Source organism: Rana temporaria, chromosome 8 (assembly GCF_905171775.1).
Source record: "Rana temporaria chromosome 8, aRanTem1.1, whole genome shotgun sequence".
NCBI classification, from domain to species: Eukaryota; Metazoa; Chordata; class Amphibia; order Anura; family Ranidae; genus Rana; species Rana temporaria.
Window position 1 is genome coordinate 126,541,311 of NC_053496.1, and position 27,024 is coordinate 126,568,334.

The following is a 27,024-nucleotide window of genomic DNA, read 5'->3' on the forward strand; positions in this document are numbered from 1 at the left end:
GTCTGGGGGACCTACGGCTGGGGAGCACCGATTTTTCAAAGACGGGTACCCCTTCCATGGACTCCCATGTTAAACGTCAGTCTAGTCATGGGCACAGTGAGGCATGCAGATGGACACCCTAGCCTAGGCTTATACTTGAGTCAATACGTTTTCCCATTTTTTTGTGGTAAAATTAGGTGCCTTGGCTTATATTCGGGTCGGCTTATACTCAAGTATATACGGTATAGAGGGCACACTTTTCTCATATGGCTACATCGGCTGTACCTCCAGTGTTTAGTCACATGGCAGAAATTGGCTTTCTCCATGTAGCAGTGATTAGATAATATGCATTGAGGATTTTTTAATCCCTATGCTGCTAGCAATTAGTAAATAGATATGCAAGTATGTCACATTTACCGTATTTATCTTCCTATAGGGCGCACCGGCGTATAGCGTGCACCCATACTCTAGAAGGGAAATTCCTGAAAAAATAAATGAATTACTTAGTTTGTCGGTGTCTTGCCCGGCGGCCATCGGCAGCCTTGTCCCGTCTGGCGTCCTTCTGTGGCCTCGGTGGTGTCCTCCCCGCTTCTCCCGCGCTGTCTCTGAGCGTCGCCGCCGACATACCGAGCGCGGTACACTCGGCTATGCACGGCCACGCTCGGCTCCTCTCGCATAAAGGCTAGGAGGCGGCACAGGGCGTGACCGCGAGCGCGGCTGAGTGTACCCGAGTGTACTGCGCTCGGTAGATGTCGGCGGCAGTGCTCAGAGACAGCGGATTGGCGTATAACGCGCACCCATGATTTTCCCCTGATTTTAAGGGGAAAAAAGTACTCGTTATACGCCGATAAATGCGGTACTTGTTTTAACCACTTCGATACCACGCTATAGCCAAAAGACAACTACAGCATGGTACTATAAAAGCCCTCCCAGGACCCTGCTCCCCCTGTGGCGCGTATCGGGCACGCTCTATGACCGCTGTGTCCTTTAGACACAGCTCGTCACAAATCGGTGTAAAAGGCCAATCACAGCGGCCCTTTACTATATGATCAGTTGTATCCAACCACAGCTGATCACATGTAAACAGACTTGCTGGTTATCGGCAGGCCTTTTCTCATGTGATGTGTCTGTGTAAGGAAAGGAGAGCTGATAACCGGCAAGCCTGTCGGCACACTGTTTTTTTTATACTGATAATCGGGGCGCTGATCATGTTAATCAGTGCCCATCAATGCAGCCTCAATCGGCGCACATTAATGAAGAAGGAAAAATTACTTTTTTGCAAAATGTTATAATGGAAACTAAGAAAACTTTTTTTTTTTTTTTTTTGAGTTTAGCAAAAATATATAATAAATAAATAATCCCAGTGGTGATTAAATAGTAAAAAGCCCTGTGTCCAACAAAAAATATTTGGGTACAGTGTTGCATGATTGTGTGACGGCACTGAAAGCTAAAAATTGGCCTGGGCAGGAAGGGGGTGAAAGTTCCCTGTATTGCAGTGGTTACTTTTTGCATTTGCTTAGTTACTTCCTGGTTTCCAAGCCTAGGTAAACAATGTCTTGCATCCCAGGAGTCTTCAGGAGGGTAGGAGGGGCTTTCTCAGCTAGGCACATCCTCATCCATGCTTGAACGAAGGGCAGATGAATACCAGGAAATCAATGCTGCATGAATCATCTGCCCTTACTTAAGATGGCCACAGCCAGAAATGCTAGGGTGTGTTTTTCTCAGCAAAATAAAGCATAGAGAGATGTTTGAAGCATTTTATCAGAGTCCCCATTTATCAGCGGCCCCCTCTTCAGGCCTACCATTCCAAAAACAAACTGCCTCCTAGCTTATTTAGCTGGCTTCTAAATTCAAAGAAAATTTGTCAAGCCCCTTTTGTTAAACAATGTTCAAGTGTTTTTGATGCAGATTAGACTCCATCTGGTGTGAACCAGCCCTAAAGGCACACAATGTCATTTAGGTATATTTATCAGTAGCCAGTATGACTTTGTAAACCCAGATATTATCTTGTAAAGTTGCAGTGACATCACTGTGCTGTACATAGCCTGTGCAGAGAGCAGACCTGTGGGAGGGACTACGTGAGGGGGCGGAGACAGGACCAGTCACCCTGCACAAGATGAGAGAGCTGCAGTGACCGGTCTTTATTACAGGAAGCTCCTCCTGCACAGAGGCAAAGTGTCACATCGGATTGCTGCATAGATCTGGAAGAAATACACAAAGATTTGCTTATCATGGAGGTGAATTCACTTTCTTGTATTGTTCACTATTGTCGGAACAGAAGTTGAAGAAACCCTCCAATGAAAACACTGTTCAGGGGGAAGCTGGCAAAATGAGCCTTTCCCCTAAGTTTAGGGGGGATTTCCTGTGTTGAGTGAGAGAGGGGAATAGTTTCCAGTTGGGACACAGACAGACATAAATACAAATGTAACACAAGTTCTAACCCTTCCCGCTGCTGTGTTGGAAGAAATGTTTGGCTGGAGTTTCTTTGTGTGTGACCACATTTAACCTCTTCCAGCCAATCAGATGAAGGGTTGCTGTTGCCATGTAATTAAAGAGTATTTCCACTTTTGCAGCTGAATTTGGACAATACCTACATTATATTTCTTACCTTTTATGTCCGAATTTACATAGTATAACTTTTTTTAATTTTTTTTTAAATTATGTTTTTTGGAACTTCCAGCAATGACAATTTTTACTTTCTTTCTGTTTGTTATGAGAAGGCTGGGAATCTTTGTCTGCCATAATTAACCCTGTCTGTGCTGTGCAGGCAGATGGTACTCAAATCTAGTATGGCTGATGAGATGTCTTTACAAGGGGTTAAAGATTTAGGATCGTATGTTAATCAAAACTCTACATACATGGATTGAAATATTTTTTTTAAAGTGTATTTTGTGTATGTACTCGAGAGAGGAGCCGGACTGCAGGAGTTGGGAGTAGGCAGGCCTCCCCCAGAAGCAATCTGCCACCTTTCTCCATGCCCCGGGTGGCAATGGCACAGCCTGCCCTACCTGCTCCGCTTTGAAGCCCAACGGGGCAGAGGGACTCCCTATAAGGGAGTGAGAGGATCTAGCCCGCTCAACCAGCCCCGTTAGTCCTTCGCCTCTCTTTTTAGAGACCGCGTGGTCAAAGTGCGTGCATGTTAACCCAATTTCGAGTGCGTGTAAGTGTGGTGGTTTTTGTGGGAGGGGGGTGGGCATACTAAGCGCAAGCTTACCTCGCATAGCACACCCACCGGGAGCCGGGCTGAGACCACCAAACTCAATTCACATGTAGCTGAGACCGGGATCCGAACCCCTAGCTGCAGAGGTGAATGGCTTGTCAGCGCAGTGCCAATCGCGTTGAGCCACCGCAGGGACCAGACAAATTTTGATCCACATATGAGCAGGCTGGTTGTACACCAGTCACAAAGGATTTGTAATAAAAAAAAATCCCTTTATCAATCTGAATCGCGATTATCTCTGACGTGCATGCAGGTATTTGGTTTATCACAAGTGATCGACAATATTGTACCATGGCCTTTTGAGTTTAAATCTAAAGCTCACTAAATCAATATCTGTAAGGGCTGGTTAACGCCACAAATACGCACTCCAGATCTTTTCTGGATGCATTATTATTATACAGGATTTATATAGCGCCAACAGTTTGCGCAGCGCTTTACAACATCAGGGAAGACAGTACAGTCACAATACAATTCTATACAGGAAGGATCAGAGGGCCCTGCTCGTTGGAGCTTACAATCTAGAAATGCACATTTTTAACACGTTTTTGGTGCATTTTTGATGCGTTTCCGGGTGCATTCCAGATTTGTTTACTGTACTGGAGTCCGCTGTGTTTTTTTATGTATTCCAGTGCGTTTTTGATGCGTTTCACTGCAGGAAAAATGCAGCTTGTTTTTTTTTTTTTGGACTGGAAATCCCTGAAACTGACCACACTGGTGTGAACTATGCCATTGGAAACAATATAACCTACTATACATGCGTTTTTGATGCAGAATATAAATGCGCTGGACTGCATGTGATGTGAACTACACCTAAATCTTTTTTTCTCGTTTAATTCAATCAACCTAGTCCCAGTAAATTGTTGATTGTATGATCATATAAATCAGGGGTCCCAAATTGGTGGACCTCAAGCTGTTGCAGAACTACAAATCCCATCATGCCTCTGCCTGAGGGAGTCATGCTTCTAACTGCCAGCCTTGCAATGCTTCATGGGATTTGTAGTTTCACAATGGCTGAAGGGCCGTCATTTTGAGACCCCTGATATAGTTATGTGGCCACTGGCAGGATCAACAGGTGTAAATAAGGGGGGGTCTGAAAAAAGAAAACCAATGCAGCCACCACATGTAAGGACTGATAGGCTACAGTATAATTGTTGTTCTTGGTTTAGATATCCTTTAAATTGGTAGTACATCACTGGACAACAGTAATATTATTCCGCAATGCCCCCACAGATTTTTTTTCCTCCTTTTAGGAGTTTGCCTTATGTTGGCCATGGCCGTATTTACATGTGATATTGGGAATGTGCCTCTGTATGCAGAAAGCCTACTGGTATATGTAGTACATCGCTTTACATATTGTACATTCACACCCGTTCTGTCCTCTAGGAGATAACAATCTAAGGTCCTACATCACATGCATACTTACTGGGGCCAATTTAGTCGGGAGACAATTTACCTATCAGCGTATTTTTGAAGTACGAGAGATAACCGGAGTACCGGGAGGAAACCAACACAAGCGCCAGGAGAGCATGCAAACTCTGTGCAGAAAGTGGCCTGGTTGGGATTTGAACCGAGGACTCTAGTGCTGCAAGGCAGAGGTGCCAATACAGTACTCATGTAATAATACATGTTCTGCTGTGCCTTCACTCTACAAGCACTGAATGAGTTACTCTCTTGCTGCCAGTCTTTTCTTATTCCTCAGCAACCAGCCTCTGGTTTCCGCTGCCCATCCCACCCTTTATGCTGTAATGGTAGAAGGCTTTCGGGGATAATAGCCTCTGCGTACAGGCCATGTCTTCCCTCTTCTCCTCTCAGGAATCCATCGCTCACTTCCTGTGGGTTCAGGGCCTCGTCCCTCACAGACCTTCTTCCAGTGAAATGAGGCCAGAAATTACAACCAGATGGTCCTGCTCACTTTCCCCTTACGCTGTCCTGGCCACGTATGACTATCCATTCTCCTGTGTGAGCAGACAGGATGACTAGTCAATGCTGAGTCACATTCTTCGCAACTTTTTACTGAGACGTAGAAGAAAGCTGGTGTGGGCCCTGTTTATCAGGGATATTACATGGTGCACCATTCCTAGTATTTTTCCATTATTGTTACATTCACTATATATTTTCATTATTTGTCCTATAGCTTTGCAAAAAAAAAAAATAGGTACCGGTACATATTATTGCTGCAGGAGGCATTTTCCCCATCAACACCAATTGTGTGCAAGCGATTTTCTTCCCTTCCACTAGAACAGGGGTGGGAAACCTTTTTTCTGCCAAGGGCCATTTGGATTTTTGTAACATCATTCGGGGGCCGTACAAAATTATCAACTTAAAAATTAGCCTGTTATAGCAGGGATTAAACGTGTCCCCCCCCCCCCCCCCCCGCATCACTGGACCCCTTTACATTACACAGCACCTTGCACCTCTGGACCCCTTTACATTACACAGCACCCTGCATCACTGGACCCCTTTACATTACACAGCACCCTGCATCACTGGACCCCTTTACATTACACAGCACCCTGCACCTCTGAACCCCTTTCCTGTAGAACTTTATTTTTAAATGTTTCCATTTATTTTATTTTATCTTTTTTTGATCCTGAGATCTTCTATCAACTGCCGGATGGGTGACAGGCTGGATAATATAGATCCTTGTAGTCCACCCAGTCCGGCCATCAAGCGTAAGACGGCCTTAGCTACGCACTGGGTCGGCCATGACATACCCCATTGCTCAAGGGGTGGCCGGTGAGCTATTTGCTCCGGGGCTCACATATGACCAGGCTGCTAGCTGTCTGTGTCACAGTAGGCCGTGGCTGGCATTTACTCCGTACTGCTCGGAAGTGGGTCTGTCGGGAACGCGCCAGCAGTCCTCGCAGGCATGGGTAAGTACGTTTCCTCCTGTCTTGGCAGGATGGAACAGCTGAGCTTTCCTAGGGGCGGGGGGGTCGATTGTCCTCCCTTTCCTCTCCTCCTGTCCCTTTCCTCCACTATGCTGTGACTGACCTGGGGGGTGTTCTGGGCCCGCTCCCTGTGTGGGTGGTCTGCCATGGGGGGTCCTCCGCTCGGTGGCCACTATGTTTTTTCCGGCCTTCTCGTCCACCTCAGTGTCCTCGCAACGTTTTTCTTTAAATCTCACTTTTTGAATGACAATTGCGCAGTCATACAACGATGTACCCAAATGAAATTTCTTTTGGTGGCATTTGATCATGTCTGCGGTTTTTATTTTTTGTTAAAAAAAAAAAGACGGATTTAAAAAAAAAACGTTTTATATTTAGTGGGACTGCTTCAGCAGTCCCACTATTGTTAGTTTTTTTTATTTACATTTTATTCCGTAAGTTTTTTTGGCTCTGCGTAAATTCTACATGCTCTCGGCTATCAAAACGATTCAACTTTTAAAATGTTCAGCTCTTTCAGCTAATGATGGGACTTCAACTTTTTTTCTATTATTTATACTTTTTAAAATATTACGCTTTTTAACACTTTTTTTAAACATTGAAGTCAATGAGAGCATGGGGCAGTTTTTGATGGGGCAACAGGATGGGGGAAATTATGATGGTGCAGTTTTGATGGGGGCAGTTTTTGATGGGGCAAAGGATGGGGCAGTTTTTGATAGGGCTATATGATGGGGGCAGTTTTTGATGAGGCAATAGGATGGGGGGCACTTTTTGATGAGGCAATAGGATGGGGGGCACTTTTTGATGAGGCAATAGGATGGGGGGCACTTTTTGATGAGGCAATAGGATGGGGGGCACTTTTTGATGAGGCAATAGGATGGGGGGCACTTTTTGATGAGGCAATAGGATGGGGGGCACTTTTTGATGAGGAAATAGGATGGGGGGCACTTTTTGATGGGGCAATAGGATGGGGGGCACTTTTTGATGGGGCAATAGGATGGGGGCACTTTTTGATGGGGCACTTTTTTTGATGGAGGCAATAGGATGGGACAGTTTTTGATAGCAGTTTGTTGGTGGTAATACGAAGGGAGAAATTTTGATGGTGGTAATATGATCAGTGCTGTGGAGTTGGAGTCGGAGGAGATTTTGGGTACCTGGAGTCGGCAAACAATGCACCGACTTCGACTCCTACTAAATTTAGATTGGAATTAAAAAAGCAAGTTTAAATGTCCCAATTCCCAAAAAGTTATAATTAATGACTTCTCTACTGTAAGAATAAAGACCAATGCATGCAGTACCTCACGTAACCGCAAAACGAACACGTTAAGTGACTGTGAAGAAGCATGCTTTTCATGTGCTTCACTATATGGCATGCAACGCACAATTAGGAGCTGCAATACTTATACTTTCCATAGTGTTGTGTTCTGCTGTTACAGGGAACGCAGCGCCCATGGGTAACCTAGCCTCTCACTGATAAGGGATTAAGTAAATATGTTTTTTGCCGGACTAGAGACACTTGTATAAATGGAGGGTCAATAGTTCAAGACTGAAGGTGTAAACCATTGGAAAAACTGCTGTCATTCAGCCAAGGCTATAAAAACTTGTGTGGTAATGACATGTATGTAGCCTTTCTTTCCTTCAAGGAATGTATAAAATACATTCGCATATTAATGCAGAGGAGTCGGAGTCGGAAGTACAAAAAACTGAGGAGTCGGAACATTTATCTAGCTTTGGCAATTCAGCTATTCAGGATTCCCACACATTTTCTGCAGGAAATGCATTTTCTAGTTCTATCATATACTATGACATTGTACACAGTGCCGTCAGCAATCTCTTAGATCTCTATTCTATGCATCCATGATTCAGCTTTCTAATTACACCAAAACAATAAAGAAAAGAGTTTCCCAGTACCATGATGTGTGAATCCTCCAAGTCACATATTTCGGGCCACAATTTGGGTACAAACCTGAAAATTGTACTAGAAAAAAGGAATAGCTAAAAAGTAAACGTCAATTACTTTCATACTTATTTTTTCCCTATGGAGTTGCAGGTAAAGTGATTTAACTTTCTCCCATATGACTCTCTGGTTTCCATACATGTAATTTTGGTTCTTGTCTGCCCGTTCTTTTTGGGGTAATGCCATATCCGCAGAGTTCTCTGTACAGACAATGACTAAACGCGTGTGGACATGGGGCTGGAGAACACTTTGTAACAATATCCTTTTTGCTTTTTACTTTTTTTTTTCATATTTTTTTTTCTTTTCTTTGGCTTAATAAAAAAAGGCAAAGTGTTCTATATTCTAAAGATAGAAATGATGCACAGGAAAGGGCCTGATTGTAATGTGATGTTAAAATGCCACTGTTATCCAAATAAGGAAATAATATACTGTATATTGTATTTACACTGCAAATGGCACAAACCATCACATCTGCAATTCAAAAGTCTAGACAATAGTAATATATTTTAGTTCTATATATAATTTCTTCCCACGATTCCAAATTGCACTGGAGGGCTTGGCAAAATGCAGCTTGCTTGTTCGGGTGCCATTCATTTTCTGTGGCAGGTTTGCCCTGCAATAAATCTCATCTTGTTGCCCAAAAAAAGGCGCAGGCACGATGAAATTTGCTGCACGATAAACGTGGTGTGGTTTCGCCACGATTAGGTGCCATTGAAAATGAATGTCACCTAACCAAGTGTTTGCCAGTACTCCAGTGTGATTTGGGATAACTGTGCAGAATTGCGGCGATTCCGTCAGCAATCGCAAATCGCTGGATGTGAATGGGGCCTTATGTTTGGAGAACATGCAAATCAAACACTCTATGACCGGGATCTTCAAACTACGGCCCTCCAGTTGTTCAGGAACCACAGTTCCCATAATGCCTAGTCATGTCTGTGAATGTCAGAGGTTTACAATGCCTCATGGGACGTGAAGTTCTTCAACAGCGGGAGGGCCGTAGTTTGAGGATCCCTGCTCTATGGTATTTCTTGGCAGTTTGGAAGATGGATGATCATTTTATTTGAAGGATTTTTTAACTTGTAATTGGGATTTGATTTCCTCCTTTTTTTTTTTTTTTATCTGTAATTTCTCTGAAAATTTAAATCCCTCCTTTTTTCTTTTAGAAAAATTAGAATATAAAAGGAAGCCTGCGTGCAAGACTGGAAAGCTTCTGAATGGAATTCCAGACATCAGGGAGAATTGTTGAGGGACATCTATTTATCAAGTGAAGACCTAGATTGATGACGGAGTGATTTTGTTTTTTTCTTCGTAAATGAGGACTTGAATTTTATATTGTGTTTTACTTACCTCAACCTAATGAGCTTATCACACAATATCAGGATGGCCTGAACTTAATTGTTGCCTTTAACAACCAACATATAATTTCAATGACGTGAGATGCTATATCTTGGGCAGGAGATATCCTTATTTAAGGAGTAGGTAGGTTGCCTTCATGTACAGTATACAAACACGACTTTCAGGAGAATGCCCAGAAGAGGGTTTTATCTACAAGGCAAGACCCGTTGGTTACTTGTTGGACTTGCCCTGGTTTTTAGCCTAATGCTTCTCGCATATCTCTTGGAATGTGCACCAACCCCAGAAGGAAATGGATCGCTGCCTGGAATCGCAGGAGAGATGTTTAGCAAGGAATACTACCAGGCTCTTCTTCAGGAACAAGAGGAGCATTATAAAAGCCGCGCAACTAGTCTAAAGCGCCAGATTGCCCAGCTAAAGCAGGAGCTTCAGGAGATGAGTGAGAAACTACGATCCGCACAAGATAAGAAACTTTCCAATGGTGCCGGACACCAGGGTACCAAAGAGCAACCTTCTAATGATCTACTTGAATTTCTGCACTCACAGATTGACAAAGCTGAGGTTGTGGTGGGTGCTAAACTTCCTAGCGAGTATGCTGTTGTTCCCTTTGAGAGTTTTGATTCTATGAAGGTTTATCAGTTGGAGATGGGTCTGACACGGCACCCTGAGGAGAAACCAATTAGGAAGGACAGGAGAGATGAACTGGTCGAAGTTATAGAAGCTGGCCTGGAGGTCATTAATAATCCAGATGAGGATGACGAAGATCAGGAAAACCGAGGAGGGGATAAAGTTTTATTTACAGAAGCTGATTTTGTAGAAGGTATGAAAAATGTGTGCCGCCTTCTATTTCTGTTAATTTATATTACATGTAGGTGGAAGGGCTCCATGCTTACAATGGGTGCATCAGGAATACCAGCTGTCCTAAAGATGTACAGTGGAACCTCGAATTACGAGTATAATCCATTCCAGGAGAATGCTCGTAATCCATTTCCTTGCATATCAAAGCGAGTTTCTACATTGAAGTCAATGGAAACAAAGATAATTTGTTCCGCATTGACTTCAATGGCATGCAATACCGCATGCGGCCTGAGGCCAGGGGGGGGTGCGCCGGGGAGAGACTCGGAAAAGGCCGAGGACACTTCGGCTGACCTCGGCAAACCCTGGAAAGACTTAGTTCCCGAGATTTGCCCAGGTCAGTCGAGCTGTCCTCTGGCCTTTTCATGCATTTCCGAACTGTGCTGATCTGTGACATTCGGCTCTGCTCTGGCACACCCCCCCCCATCTCAGCCCAAATGTGGTACAGCAGGCCCCATTAGCTTAAATTCTGCTTTTTTTGCGAGACAACACTCGCAAACCGAGTCAGAATTCTTTAAAAAAAAAAGTTGCTGGTCTTTCAAAAAGCTTGTTAACTGAGTTACTCGTAAACCGAGGTTCCACTGTACTTTTGTTTTTCGAAGCTTTGATTTGATGCTTTTTCTATTTCCCAACATTCTTCTTTATATTTGGATAGTTTGTATATTCATGGGTGTAAGCTTTTAATCCTAGTGAGGTCACACTAGATTTGTTAAGCCCTCAGTAACAGTAAATCATTTTTTCGCTGCAATTTACTTTATAGTGATAAGTTAAAATTTCATGCACAACCAACCCTTGCTAGAAAATAGAGCGTACCTTCGGGCACTACTCCTAAAGGAGCTGCCTAAGAAGAAGAATTTCCTCTACACCAGGGTTTAGCAACTAGGGTTCCTACAGAGGTTGTTGGAGGTTCTTTAAGCAATGAGCAATTTTTGCCTCTCAGAAGTTCCCACTGACACAATTGAACTTTTTAGCTATCTGTAAGCATGTAATTCTTGCCAGTGACCTCAAGTGTAAGAAACATTCTTGCCACTGACCTTCACACTAATGTATCATTAATTGTAGAGCTAGTCTTTTTTAGCAGGGGTTCACTTATTAGGACCTGACTGAGAACGTCTACTAGTTTGAGATCCAGTGCCCACATCTTTCCATTACTTCTAAGTTAAAATCTGACAAATTTTCAAACTTTGTATCCAAAAATAAATTGTCTGGAGTTGGGTTTTTAAATACATAGAAAAATTATGTCAACTATTTTATACTCGCTGTGACCACTCAAGTAGAAATCTTAACAGGTCTGTTAATGAAACCATAGCATTGAGCTTCATTATACTGTTGTGTGCCATACCGCGATGGTCAGAAAAGTCCACTCGGTTTACCTACATCAGGGTTTCTCAACTCCAGTCCTCAAGGCGCCCCAACAGGTCATGTTTTCAGGCTTCCCATTATTTTGCATCAGTGATTTGATCAGTTTCACTGCCTTCTTAATTACCACAGCTGTTTCAACTGAGGGAAATCATGAAAACATGACCTGTTGGGGCGCCTTGAGGACTGGAGTTGAGAAACACTGACCTACATCATACTTTAAGACCCGTTTTACACTGCGGCTGTTTTCAGGCGTTTTAGCACTAAAAATAGTGCCTATAAAGCGCCTGAAAACTGCCTCTTAAGCCACCCCAGTGTTGAAAGCCCGAGTGCTTTCACACTGGGGCGGTGTATACAAACCATGGGTTGCAGGAAGGAAAATTGCTTGATGGCCACCAACACAGCCAGTGTTGATGGGGGAATACTTCCCACTGAGCTATTATGTTCGTCCCTTCTGGGAGAAGGCAGCGATTTATGCTAGCGGCTGTAACCACTGGCAATAATTGCATGTAAAAATCCGACATGCTAGCTGTACCCAAGTTGACCGATAGATCGACTTGGGTACAATCAGCCAATCCCGTACATGGTCCAAATCTTGGCCAGTCCCTGCTGAGCTGGCTGAGATTTGAATCATCCATGGCCGGCTTATGTGTGATTTGAATTCTCTAAATGGGTTTATACTTGAAGCTTGTTAACAAATACTGTGGAATGTTATAGGATTAATGATGCTCAAAAGTTTCATTAGGCCTTGTGTGCAGTTTCTGGGTTCCACCATTTAATCATTTTTATCACATCTGTGTTCTTTCTCTTGAATCCTTGTGAGTTAACCGGTTTCCTCTCACCTCATTGTTATCAGGATATTACCGAACCGAGAGGGACAAGGGCTCCCATTATGAGCTATTCTACAAGAAACCAGAGTCTGGAAGCTACCACCACATCACTTTATTCCGACCGTTTGGCCCACTCATGAAGGTGAAGGTGGAAACACAGGATGTCTCCAGGACAATCATCAATATCATTGTCCCACTGTCTGGCCGAACAGAGACCTTTGCACAGTTTATACAGAACTACAAGTAAGACTTGAGAGCGATTGACAACATGGACTCCTTCAGGCATCTGCATTTATTGAGAGATAGATATAGTATGGGTGTAAAAACTTCAAAACAACCTTTATTGCAAATCCATAAAATGGAAGTAAATTGCAGAACACTAAAGATATGACATTCATAGAAGCTAATCTGTCTTGGTTGTAACTTCCTGTTTTTCTTATTGCCCCCATGCCTTGTGCTTGGGTTAGAGTGACTTTGTGGTCCTTCCAGACAGATCTTAGAACGCAGAGGATTCCAATCCCCACAAGAATTCACTCCTGCATTGTGCTATTTTTGCAATATTTTTAATACTCCGCATTCCTCCAGCTCTTGCTGGAAGGATTGTAACCTCACCCTCTACAGCAGGCATATGCAATTAGCGGACCTCCAAAACTACAAGTCCCACCATGCTACTGCCTCTGGGTGTCATGCTTGTGGCTGTCAGTCTTTATATGCTTCATGGGACTTGTAGTTATGCAACAGCTGGAGGTCCGCTAATTGCATATCCCTGTTCTACAGTGTGAAAGGACTGGTTTAGTCACAAGTGTTTTATTTTTTGTTAATAATGCAGCAATTTTAGATGGGAAAAGGGAGCAGCCTGTAAAAAGTAGATCTTGCATTTTAAAGCATTGTTTACTTTAAAGTATAACTATAACCTCCTACCATTTTCAGCCAAGGAAGCTGCCATCTTAGCCTCTGTTTGATCTGCAACTGCCATGGTGCTGCATGTGTGATCAGTTATGACACCAGCCATTTGATGGTTTGACAGCTTGGTTGAGGAAATGTGACCGCATTCCTGGCATGTCAGGAATGCAACATATTTTTTCCAGATATAGCGGAGAGGGATTAGAGCACATCAGATTTTTATTGCTCTCTTTATCCTCATTAGGGAAATTCACGCTCTATTCGTCATGTTTGCCATTATCACCTAAAGCAGGGGTCTCCAACCCTTCTAAACAAAGGGCCAGAAGAATTGTACCCCTTCGTTGGTGTCAGTGGGGGGGAACTGTGCTCCATTGTTGGCATCAGAGAATTAAATATTGCCCAAAGAGCTGGATAAAAGCAAGTTTGGAGACCAGTGACCTAGAGTGAATGCTGAGAAAAATCCCAAATTTTGAGTTGTCACCAGAACTTGAGTAAATGGGAAAACTTCCATTAGGGAGGCTAGTTCTGGTGACAACTTTGGATTTTTTTGTATCGCTTCCTGACTATATGGGACAGGGAGTGAAGGGCAAACAAAGCTGTACCTTTTTTTTTTTTTTTTTAAGAGCCGGTTCACACAGGGGCAACCCGACTTGCAGCGCAACTTTGCAAGGCAACTTCAGCGCGACTTGGAGCAACTTACAACGTGACTTAAAGTTGCCTCCAGGACAGACGACTTTGGCTGTGGCCAATCACAGAATAATCCGCTCTGTGGGAGGGAGGGGTTTGCCTGAGTAAACCATTTTCTCTTCCTGTAAAGTTGCTTCAGTTAAGACTGTGATCTGACTTTGGAGGCAACTTCCATTGAAATCTATGGGTACAAGTCGCCTAGAATTCGCCTTGAAGTAGTACAGGAACCTTTTTCTGAAGTCGTGTACACTTAAGACGGCTCTCATTCACTTCAACTGAATTTCTCATATGGCGTGACACAAGTCTGATCCCAAGTCGCGGTAGTGTGAACCGGCACTAAGTACTATAATTTGAAATGCTTATTTACATAACAAGCTAAACTATTCCTTTTTGTAAACGCCCTCTTGGATGACCATGGTTTTCTGTTTTGTTATTCAAGGGATGTTTGTATTCAGCAAGATAAGAGGACTTACCTGACTGTGGTCTACTTTGGTGAGGATGGTCTATCGGAAGTTCAGGAAATCCTTAAAACTATAGAAAAGTAAGTGAAATCTGCATTGGCATTATATCATTAAACTGATGGTGGAAGATGTTAAGTATAATGAAGCATAGTTTAGTCTATTTTTGAAGGATACAAATATATATTCTTCCCCTATTAGGGAGTGTAATGCCCCATACACACGGTTGGACTTTTGACCGGCCAAAATCACATCTGAATTCCATCGGAGTAAAAGAGAACATGTTCTCTATCGAAACTCTGACGGAATTCCTAGGAATTTCCGATGGAAAAAAGTCCGATGGGGCATACACGCGGTCGGAATTTCCGATGGGGAAAATCGGTCGGACTTTTTCCATCTAAAATTTCGATCGTGTGTACAGGGCATTAAATTGCATTCAACAGACAATGCAGTACCATTATTTTTGTGTTCATTTCTTTGCAGGATTGCATTTTTGTTTATTTTTTCCCCACATATACATTTTTTGTCACATTGTGAATTTCGTGTGTGTGTGTGTGTGTGTGTGTCCTTTGGTTTTTGATTGGTGAATTCCTCCTGCATCCATGCCGATTGTAGGTAGCGCACTTTAGAAGTTAGCCGATTTCTGTGGTGCCACCTGTTTCCAGATGAAGAAATGACTTCAGCAGATGTGTCCTTTTTGTCCATCCCTCTCTTGTAGTTGTAAACTTTCTCCCACTATCTGCCCTTGTGTTCCTGCTGTCTACAAAGTCTTGTGATCTCATGATGATGTACCATCAGTGCCAACAGACTGTGTGTCTCATCACGAGGTGATTGTATACTTTACTCTTTGGGATCACTATGTCTAAAATAATCCAAAAGTTCTATCATACAAAAGACTTTCACACCTGACTGTTACTGACCTGCTGCACATAACAGATATTTGACATTTATGTAACTTTACCACACAGCTGAAAATTCTGTTTTGCTGCCTTGTTAGGAATGCAAACATGTGTCAAAATGAGTTGCATTCCTTCTGTGGATTTAGGACAGGAAAACAGATGTCTTGCACAAAAACATAAACATTACAACATTTATGTGCAGTGGACCAATAATTCTCATAAATTGTAGGCAAAATGTAAATGGAGGATTTAGCGGGGTTTCGCTTTATGGGACTTCCTTTTCCATATTATTTTTATACATGATTAATATAGTGCCAACAGTTTGCGAAGGGCTTTGCAATCTAAAGGGAGACAGTTGCAATACAATAAAATACAAGAGGGAAAAGAGGGCCCTCTGCTCACCAACCCAGAGCAATTGGTATGTAGATGAATGTGGCCTCAGCCAGCACTACTGTGCCCCACACTATATAAGGCTGCTTACACTGTGGATGTGTATAGTGTCAATTAAAGCGGAGTTCCAACCACAATTAGCATTTTTAAAAATGTATGTCCTTTCATCCTGCATTTTTATAATATAAATCTGGTCACTTACTATTTTACAATCCGCCGTCGATCCGCATAGATATTTAAAAAAGATAGTTTATAAAACTATACCTACATTGTTGTCATTTTGCTTGTGGGCATTGTGAAGCCTACAGGCACTTACTTCCTGGAAGTCTTGGATGGGGAGTGATAATTGGACAGCGCACTGCATCCTGGGAAATGATGACACACATTTCCCAGGAGCATTAGAGGGAGATGATGTCAGAATCCTAGGTGGTTTCAAAGGCAGATTTTGTGGGACCGCATAGCAACAGGCATTTCCAGATGAGTAAAAAAAAAAATGTTTTTTCTTTTTTAGTTGTAAGCTACAGTTTAAAGCAAAATAGTTTTTTTGATGGAACCTCCACTTTAAGAGAGAGATTAGGCAGATTAGTTAGAGGCTTTAGCATGCAGTCAGTGTAGTATATATACTTCAGTGCAGAGTATATAGTGTAGTGTATATAATACAGTGTATTGAAGTGCTTAAGGGGAACCCTGTGACAGAATTAAGAAAAATTGGCATGGGGTCCCCCCCCCAAAATCCATAACAGGCCCTTTGTATCTGGCATAGATTTTAAGGGGAACTCAACACCAAAATGTGTATGTAATGTGATGTAAATCCACCGTGAACCATGCCGCCGGTCGGACCCGAAAAGTAGAAAAAAAATGCGAAACACTCCACCTCTATGGGAGGTCTCCTGCCACCTGCTATCTCTTCACTTTGACAGCTCTTATATAGGCAAGGGCGGGCCATCCAGTGAAGTAACTGGGTGACCCAGCCCCTTCTGATTTTAGGGTCACCCGGTTATGTCACTGGGTGGCCCCGCCCTTGCCTATATAAGAGCTGCCAAAGCAAAGAGACAGCAGTCGGCATTAGGCCTCCCATACTACTTAAGGACCAGAAGATTTTCCCCCTTAACGACCAGGCCAATCTTTTTATATACGGCACTGGGTTGCTTTAACTGACAATTGCGCGTCGTGCGATGCTGTACCCAAACAAAATGTACATCCTTTTTTTCCCACAAATAGAGATTTTTTTTTGGTGGTATTTGATCACCTCTGCGGTTTTTATTTTTTAGGCCGATATGTATTCTACATATTTTTGGTAAACAATATTGCAATAAGTGTATATTGATTGGTTTGCACGAAAGTGTTATAGCGTCTACAAAATAGGGGATATATTTATGCCATTTTTATAAAAAAGAATTACTAGTAATGGCGGCGATCAGCGATATTTAGCGGGACTGCGACATTGCGATGGACAGAGCGGACACTTTTGACACTTTTTTGGGACCATTGACATTTATACAGAGATCAGAGCTAAAAATAGCCACGGATTACAGTATAAATGTCACTGGCAGGGAAGGGGTAAACACTAGGGGGTGATCAAGGGGTTAAGTGTTTCCTAGGGAGGTGTTTCTAACTGTGGGAGGAATGTACTGACGGAGTAGAGAGAGATCGCTGTTCCTGATTACTAGGAAAAGCAGATCTCTCTCTACTTCCCTGACAGAATGGGGCTCTGTCTGTTTTTTTTTTTTTTTTTGTAATTCTTTTATTTTCAAAAAAATATATATAACTGACAAACCGTACAGCATACATATAGCATCAGTAAACAGAAACGATCATACAAAAAAGAAAAGTGTATGAATGAGAGGGGTCGTCGGACAAGATAAACACAGCAGATACTCCAGCAATACACTGTAAGAAGACATAAATGGCAAGGCATTGAAATAGGATCGGAGTATGGAGCCATGGAGGCCGCTAGATAAGGGTTTGCACGACCAAAAACCTCTAGCAACGGACACCGTGCAACATAATATACTATAATTAACTTTTTCATAACAGTGTGGGAAGCGGAGCAGCCCAAAAACCAAACGGGCCCAACCTTGGGGCACACAGGGTGGTTGGTGCTCAATAGAACATAGACGATCTCCGATCAGAAAAAACTCATGACTAAATAATAGGGGATATATGGGAAGAGGAAAAAAAAAAGAAAAAAGGGGGGGGGGGGTGAAAAACAAACACAGCAGAGGGAGGAGAAAGGTCAGAAAAAGAAGGGGGAAGAGATCAAGAAAATGAAGAGGAGCGAGGGGGAGGCATACACCCCCGACCAGGAGGTAGAGCGGACCCTGTGAGTCAGCCAGGCTGTGCTACTTCATTGAGATATTCATCTGTGTAGATAAAGTGCTGCCAGGGTCTCCAAGTCTCCCGAAAGATCTCTTCCCTGTTGTGCAAGGTGGCAGTGAGATCCTCCATATTTCTCAGCTCATTCACTTTTGAAAACCACAGGGACTTCGCCGGCGGGCTCTCCGACCTCCAACAGAGAGGGATGCATGGGGCTCTGTCTGTTTACATTGACAGATCCCCGATCTGGCTCTCTGTGGAACAATTATAGGTCGCCGGCAAACATGGCAGCCATGCGCATTTGCTCCAGTGCTGCGGGCGCGTGCCCCCTAAAGCTCTTAAAGCGGTCGCCGTACAGCTACGGCGATTTGCGCAAGAGAGCCAACCTGTCGCTGTATAACGATGGCCGCTGGTCGGCAACTAGTAAATAAAAATTTGTCAAACTGTCTTTTTACTTTGACACTTTTTTGGTGAATGGGTAGGGGTACAATGCTTCCCGCCTGCAGACCCCAACAACCGCCAGCCAGGGTTGTCAGGAAGAGGTCCTTGTCCCCATGGTGCCCCAAGATGTCCCCAAGGTGCTTTGTTGAGGGCATGTGGGGTGCTTGTTCAGGATGGGTGTGCTTGCTTGTCTCACCCCCGCCCCTTTTTCTTGACCTGCCAGGCTGCATGCTTGGATTTTGGGGGGACCCCACAGCAATTTTTTTTCATCTTTTTATTTTTTTTTAAACATCTTTGGTTATGCTTGGAAGTTTACATACCCTGGCAGAATTTATGGTTTCTTGGGCATTTTTCAGAGAATATGAATAACACAAAAGATTTTCTTTCACTCATGGTTAGTGTTTGGCTGAAGCCATTTATTATCAATCAACTGTGTTTAAGGAATTAAGAATGCCAATCTGCAGTGTTCAAACTCTAATCAGGCTTCCGTCCCGGACACGGGACAGAAACGGCCTTACTCAAAATATGGGACGATGCCCTAGAGGCCGCAGACGAAGGAGAATCTTGTCTCCTGGTTCTGCTGGACCTAAGCGCAGCCTTTGACACGGTAGACCACAAACTGTTACTGATGCGACTAGCCAAGGTAGCAGAAGTCGCAGAAGGTGATTTACCATGGTTTTCCTCCTTTCTTGAAAACCGATCACAAACGGTTAAATTGGGTTCTTTCACATCGGAAAAGCGCACGGTGTCATGTGGAGTCCCCCAAGGATCCCCCCTGTCACCGGTGCTTTTCAACATCTATCTTCGCCCTCTCTTTGATATTATCAGTAGCCAAGAACTACTCTATCACTCTTATGCAGACGATACGCAACTGTATTTTCGCATCTGCAACAAAAAGGATCATCATCCCAGTTTAGAGAAATGTCTCTCTTTGATAGAAAACTGGATGACAAAGAGTTATCTTAAACTCAACAGTTCAAAAACAGAACTCCTTATGTTTCACGCCAGCCGAAAGAGTCAACTGGCAGCAACCTGGACACCCCCGCCCATTCTGGCCCAAATCATCACCCCTAGCTCCAAAGTCAAAAGTCTCAGGGTCATCTTCGACACCTTCATGACAATGGACGCACAAATAGGGTCAGTAGTCAGCGGAGTGCACCATCTGTTGCGCCTACTACGCAGACTTATTCCATTTATCCCCAAAGAAGACGTAGCAGTCGTGGTGGGAACAATCGTGAATTCCAGACTGGACTATGCTAACGCCCTGTACCTCGGACTCCCAAAGTACCAAATCTCCCGTCTGCAAGTCGTTCAGAATACGGCCGCCAGACTGGTGACTGGGAAAAAAAATGGGAATCAATCTCACCTTCGTTGAGAACCCTTCACTGGCTGCCAGTAAAAGACAGAATTGCATTTAAAGCACTCTGCCTGACACATAAGTGCATCCATGGGAAGGCTCCGCAATATCTTTGCGACAAGATAGAACCTCACAATTCGAATCGCGTTCTGCGATCCACCGACCAAAATCTGGTCAGGGTACCAAAAACCAAATACAAGTCCAAAGGAGAAAGAAGGTTTGCTTTTCAGGGTCCTAGACTATGGAACGCTTTACCAACCAGCATTCGGTTGGAGGAAAACCACCTGTCTTTCAGAAGACAGATCAAAACTCTTTTGATGTCATGAGACACGAACAACTAGCGCCCAGAAGCGATTCAGTTCGCATGCGCCGCGCTTTATACGTTTTTCATTCATTCAAGAAGTGGAAAATTAGGGGTTCTGTTGAAACCAAACCACGGTCAGGTAGACCAACTAAAATGTCAGCCACAGCTGTCAGGAAAATTGTTCGGGATGCAGACAACCCTACCAATAACTTGTGAAATACAGGACTCTCTGAAAACATGGGGTGTTGCTGTTTCAAGATGCACAATAAGGAGGCACATGAAGAAAGATGGGCTGCATGGTCGAGTCGCCAAAAAGGAAGCCATTACTACGCAAATGCCACAAAGTATCCAGCTTAGGCTGGGTTCACACTACGATTTTCCCGTCCGTCAGCCGCATACGATTTCAGTATTGAAAACGTACGGGCCCGGACGGGAAAACATATAGATAGACAATGCATTGCAAATCGTATGCACTCGGAAGCATCCGGGTGCGTACGATTTGCTGGCAAAACGTTTTTTAAACGTACGCAAAACCGTGTTCAACCACGGTTTTGCGGCCGTTTTTAAAACAGTATGGCAAACGCATACGTTTTTCTTTAACATTAACGTCAATGGAAAACGCACATATGTGCGGTTCCATATGTTCTCGTCCGTTTCAGCCGCATACGGTTTTTCATATAAATCGTATGCGGCTGACGGACGGGAAAATCGTAGTGTGAACCCAGCCTTACAATACGCCAAACGGCACAGAGATAAGCCTCAAACCTTCTGGCACAAATTCATTTGGAGAGATGAGACCAAAATTTTGCTTTTTTGCCATAAACGCGACATTTGGAGAGAAGTCAACAAGGCCTATGATTTAATGTACACCATTCCTACCGTGAAACACGGAGGTGGATCGCTGATGTTTTGGGGATGTGTAGGCTACAAAGGCACAGTAAATTTGGTCAAAAGTGATGGTAAGATGAATGCAGTATGTTATTCAAAAAATACTGGAGGAACATTTGCATTCATCAGCCAGAAAGCTGCCCATGGGATGTACTTGGACTTTCCAACATGTCAATGATCCAAAACACAAGGCCAAGTCGACCTATCGTTGGCTACAGCAGAATAAAGTGAAGGTTCTGGAGTGGCCATCTTCGTCTCCTGACCTCAATATCATTGAGCCACTCTGGGGAGAACTCAAAGGTGCAGTTCATGCAAGACAGCCCAAGAATTTACAGGAACTGGAGGCTTTTTGCCAACAGGAACGGGCAGCTTTACCATCTGAGAAGATAAAGGGCCTCATCCACAAATACCATAAAATACTTCAACCTGTCATTGATGTTAAAGGGGGGCAATACACGGTATTGGGAACTGGGGTATGTAAACTTTTGATCAGGGTAATTTGGGTAGTTTCTGTTGCCATTAGGATTTAGAGAGTAAACACAGTTTATTGATAATAAATGGCTTCAGCCAAACACTAACCACGAGTGAAAGAAAAGTTTGTGTTCTCATTCATATTCTCTGGAAAAAAATGGCCAAGAAATCAAATTCTGCCAGGGTATGGAAACTTTATGAGCACCACTGTATATTGCCGGGAGCCAGCAATACTTTACATCCACGAGCAAGTTTAAATTAAATGTGTTCCTTTTTTAGAAATGTAATTATTGCTGCAGCATGTTCTACACATCGCACAGATGCGCCACTTTACAGGCAGACTAAGGGGACCACCACAGGCACGATATTTAAAGGAATATTACATTTTTATTATTTCACTTTAAAGGGTAAGTTTAAAAAAAAAAAAAAATTGCATTGATACACATCCCCTGGGGCAGTACCCGGTCCCCATACACTTTTTATGGCAATAACTTGAAAATCTGCACTTTTGATTTTTCATGTTTGTGTTTTATAGGGTTCGCAAGAACTTTTTGCCTGTTCGAGGTGTCCTGGTACGAACTGAACCGGGGGTGTTCGGCCCCTCTCTAATCATTATCTGCAGATTAAAGCTGGCCATACACTGTCCATTTCTTCTTCTTTTTTTCAGCCAAAGGGCTAAACCGACAAAATAATGAGGTGGATAGTGGAATTCCCTGCCTGTTGCTTGTATTTTTTGACAACAGCAACCACCATTGTTATAATACACTGATTTGGCTGCAGCTGCTGATTGATTTGGCTGCAGCTGCTGATTGATTTGGCTGCAGCTGCTGATTGATTTGGCTGCAGCTGCTGATTGATTTGGCTGTAGCTGCTGATTGATTTGGCTGCAGCTGCTGATTGATGGGAAGATTTTCGAACATTTCCATTCAACAGAAGTCAAACAATTGACTTCTGTCAAGTGGGGGAGCTTGCATACTGAATTCGATTTGGACTGGAGGAACTTTTGATCAGAGTATGGCCAGTTTTTATCAAGACATTCAAAGCTCAACTTGTCGGGGCACAGCTAATTTTATGGGTACACAAAGCATGTGGATCTGCCCCGCTCCCTTATTACTGGCTGCTGCATTTCAGCCAATGAGGAGCTAGAGAACCGCTGCTCTCATGTATATCTTCTGATTTGGTATCGGGCTCAGGTAAGTATGAGGGGGAGCTACATTCTGAAGGTTGTATATCTTCATGCATAGAATTCATGAAGGTTTAGAACCACTTTAAGCTCCACTGATGGCTCCTTTTTATATACTGCCTAGGGATGGCTTGTAGGAATTGCACCATTTTTGGCGTTTGAACCTTTGCCGAAACTCTTCTCTGCCATTATAGCACAGCGCAAACCTCATGACAGCACGGCTGTTCCACCCATTGTACAATGTGCTTTTTATCAAAGCAGTTAAAGGTGTTGAGATTATTCCTGAGCAAGGTGTCTGTCTGTGAACAGCAGTAGCCAGTCAGTAAGGTCTGTGTCCTAGCCAGAATGGAGCTATTGCATTTTACAGGAACTTGGAAGTTCATACGAGATTTACATATTTTTTTTAATTTGTATTTTTATAAAAAAAATTATGTGCATCAAAAGCTGCCTTTTGCTTGCATTACTATACTCAGGTATCTAGGTGTGGCAGATTGCATTGTGTTTTATTACATGTTTGTATGCACAACTATCCCTTCAGTGTCGAATTGTGTCAGCAACAAGATTATATTTTCACACCCTTTTAACGTCCACATTCCCCCTCTGACTTCTTTTCTGCTTCGTATGGATATGACAGTTGAAGGAAACCTGTACTGACCGAAATATAGACAGTCCGACTACTACTAATAAAATGTGAAAATGCAGTCATTTTGACCCAGTGACAAATACTTTGGGTTGTCCCCCCAATACAAACATACAAATCCATGAAAGCAGAACTTCTGATCTGCAAGTCCGTGACTCCGAGTATGGAAACCATGGAATTGGCCAGGCAACTTGCAGTTTTAGAAGGAAAGGTCAGCAGTTGTATCTTCCATATTTTCATAGTACCGGTTTCCTTTATCTACAATCTGTAGTAATAATTAGGGCTCTTTCACACGGAGGGGATCCGTATTGATCCGCCCCGTGTGTCCGTCTGCTCAGCGGGGATCATCCGTAAATCCCTGCTGAGCTGTCGACGGACAGGGCGGTCCCCGCACACTGTGCAGAGACCGCCCTGTCTTTCCTCCGCTCTCCCCTATGGAGAATCGGATGAATACGGACCGTGTGTCCGTATTCATCCGATCCGTTCCGCCAGACGGAAGAAAGATAGGGTTTTCTTCCGTCTGAAAAAGCGGATCTTTGCGGAGGCGGATCTTTACGGACGTTAGCGGATGCATCATCCGCTAGCATCTGCAATCCCATAGGGAAGCATTACAAGTCCGTAAACGGACTTGTAAAAACCGGACCGTTCGTCCGCCCGTGTGAAAGGGCCCTAAGAGTGTATTTATAACTAAAAAGAAAATTACGCTATCTCATTAAATATCTCACATCAGAAAGTGAACAATTCATATATAAATAAACGGTAGAAAACTATATTTCATATAATGTGCAAAACTGCAATAAGTGCGAGGTTGGAAAATTAAAATGCAACAATTTATATTTACGGTATATCAATTTATCAATTCATATCTTCAAAGTGAATAAAAAAAGATTCCAAGTAAAAGCTCATCATTCTATAGTGAAGCCCATCCAGGCAGTGTTAATTTTGTCGACTAAAACATTTTAGTTGACTAAATGAATACTATTTTACTCGACTAAAATACAACTAAAACAATTGAGATGACTAAAATACAACTAAAACTAAAATGGCATTTTAGTCAATAGACTAAGACTAAAACTAAATCTAAATTTGACTTCAAAGTTTAACACTGGTCTATAGTACATGCTCATACCTCAATACCGTAAATTATAGCATATTCGATTTTTCACTTCAGCAGTATATAATAAGTTTGTATATTTGTAGAGAAATGTTAACGAATGCACTACAATTTAATTACACCCGCTCGATTTTAGACGACTAAAATGTACTAGGGATTTAGTCAACTAAATACAACTAAAACACTTGCAGAAGACTAAAATGGGACTAAAACGCCGTTTTAGAACGAAGACTAAAACGAAATCGAAATTTGTTGCCAAAATTAACACTGCATCCAGGTGCTGGAAAAAAGTGCTCAGTATCGTACAAAGGTGGTGGTGCCAAAGAGTGCTTCTTAGATCCTGGGGCCGCTTACCAGACCAATATGATCTCGCAATACAGAGCGCTTGGTACATTTCACTCTAGAGAGCCGACCCCCTCACCATTTGGATGTCACCGGAGCTCTGCAACTCAGTCAACCACTTCCAACAAAAGTGTCCCCATTGTGAAAGTATAACACTTGGTCTTAATTCCACCATCATACTCCTGCATAAATATGTATGAAAAGCAAAGGAAGACATCCCAAAGTGCTGTACTGTAGCAATAATGTTTTATTTTTAAAAGAATTACACTTGCAAATGTGAAACAGTAAAACACTTCAGCACGGCTGCAGTGTCCTCAAACGTGCCTGTGCCTGATGACGTCACACTACTAGCTCCGCCCGATTCGTTTTCCTATACAAGGTGTCTTTTGGGATTGGAGGCTCAATAGAGTGTATCTGACTTTTGACTGATAAGGGGTTGAGCTTAAGACTGGGCCAGAGTTAAGATGAAGCCAGCAATAGATGGATCGAGTCTCGGCTGGCTTAGCAGGAAACGGCTGAGATTTGATTCATCTAAGGGCAGGCTGGTTGTACTGAAGTCTGTCAATCAATAAATCAATCCCCTTCAGTACAGCCAGCCTATAAGATATTTTGCATATGATTATTACTGGTGACTATAGCGTTCTGCTGGCAATGAAAGCTCCCAGCTGGCAGAACACAATAGCGCAGCGGGAGAGATTCCCCCATCAGCACTGACAGTGTTTCAGGAAAGAAAATCGCATTGTCTAAGACACTGTGTACAGCCTGGTCTTCTAATCCAGGGGTTCCATGTGGGTGCAAAAAATTATTTCAATATAAAAGCAGGTGCACTTCAATAGTATTGCTAGCTTCCATCATTTTTGGCTGTGACCGATTTGATTTAATGATATCATTGGTCAGAAATAGGATGAATTGAAATCCATATGTTGTTGGTTCTCATCTGTAATGAATACAGATTCCAATGTTGATTGAACGAGGAATGGTTGTTTTCGCTGTATTTGAGATCTTGTTCTGTTTTTACAGTGATCAGAATTTCCATAATCACACGTTAATTCCACTGAAGGAGGAGTTCAGCCGGGGGCGTGGCCTGGAGGTTGGCGCAAGGGCCTGGGACAAGGAGGATGTTCTGCTTTTCTTCTGTGATGTTGACATCTATTTCACACCAGGCTTTCTAGACACGTGCAGACTAAGCTCAGAACCTGGTGAGTGTACGCTGTTTAGGTGACCTCTAACAAAGTAAGGTAGATGCAGTTTACGACTATATCACACCTATGAGTTGGAGATGATAACTTTTATTGCCTTCCATAAATAAAGACTCCAAAACAGTGGATACCGGAGCCACATTGCCTAATGTAGTCAATTAAGTACAATAAAGCGCATGTGGTATAACATGTAAAGAAAAAGAGTCCTTGGTGCAAAGTCCTGTAAGCTAGGTGAGCTTGTAACATGAGTTTACAGTCTGTTAAAACCAGGCAGCCATGCAGAAGGAGCTGAAGCGACACTCAGGTACATATGATGAAAGAAACAATCAAAGAGGAGCAGGCGCCATTGGTTAAACTGTACAGCTATTTATTTGTATTGGAGATAGAAATAAAGGTACTCACTGTATTTGTAAAGTTTCAGGCATGTGGTTTGTTGTCCTGTGATTCCGTCAGGGCCCAACCGATAGATTTGAGTGTCCTTGGGTCTCTGTCGCAGCGCTGGTATTTGGCTGTGTTGCTGGTGTTGTCTAGCTGGGTTCATGCGCTTGGTTGTGAGCGCACAGATGTGCCAGAGGAGCCGCCGGAGCGCACGTTGAAGCGCACGCTTGTGGACGCTATGGTTGCGGGGGGAATGGTGACGTCATCGACCGGAGACAGCAATGTGCGACGCGTTTCCGTGCATGTGCTGTGGTTCGATAGGGGAACGTACACACAGCGCGCACCTTTGTCGAGCTTGACAAAGGTGCGCGCTGTGTGTACGTTCCCCTATCGAACCACAGCACATGCACGGAAACGCGTCGCACATTGCTGTCTCCGGTCGATGACGTCACCATTCCCCCCGCAACCATAGCGTCCAAGCGTGCGCTTCAACGTGCGCTCCGGCGGCTCCTCTGGCACATCTGTGCGCTCACAACCAAGCGCATGAACCCAGCTAGACAACACCAGCAACACAGCCAAATACCAGCGCTGCGACAGAGACCCAAGGACACTCAAA

General features: G+C 43.3%; 1 protein-coding gene across 2 annotated transcripts in view; it reads left to right on the forward strand.

Annotated features, from left to right (window-relative positions):
- Positions 1-27,024, forward strand: part of CSGALNACT2 (chondroitin sulfate N-acetylgalactosaminyltransferase 2) — a 78,099-nt gene that overhangs the window by 34,019 nt on the left and 17,056 nt on the right. For both annotated transcript variants that reach the window (XM_040320678.1, XM_040320679.1), the window contains exons 2-5: positions 9,205-10,214; positions 12,465-12,681; positions 14,468-14,569; positions 25,852-26,030. In XM_040320678.1, the coding sequence (XP_040176612.1) occupies positions 9,566-10,214; positions 12,465-12,681; positions 14,468-14,569; positions 25,852-26,030 (1,147 nt within the window). In that variant the 5' untranslated portion in view covers positions 9,205-9,565. The remainder of the gene's footprint in view (positions 1-9,204; positions 10,215-12,464; positions 12,682-14,467; positions 14,570-25,851; positions 26,031-27,024) is intronic.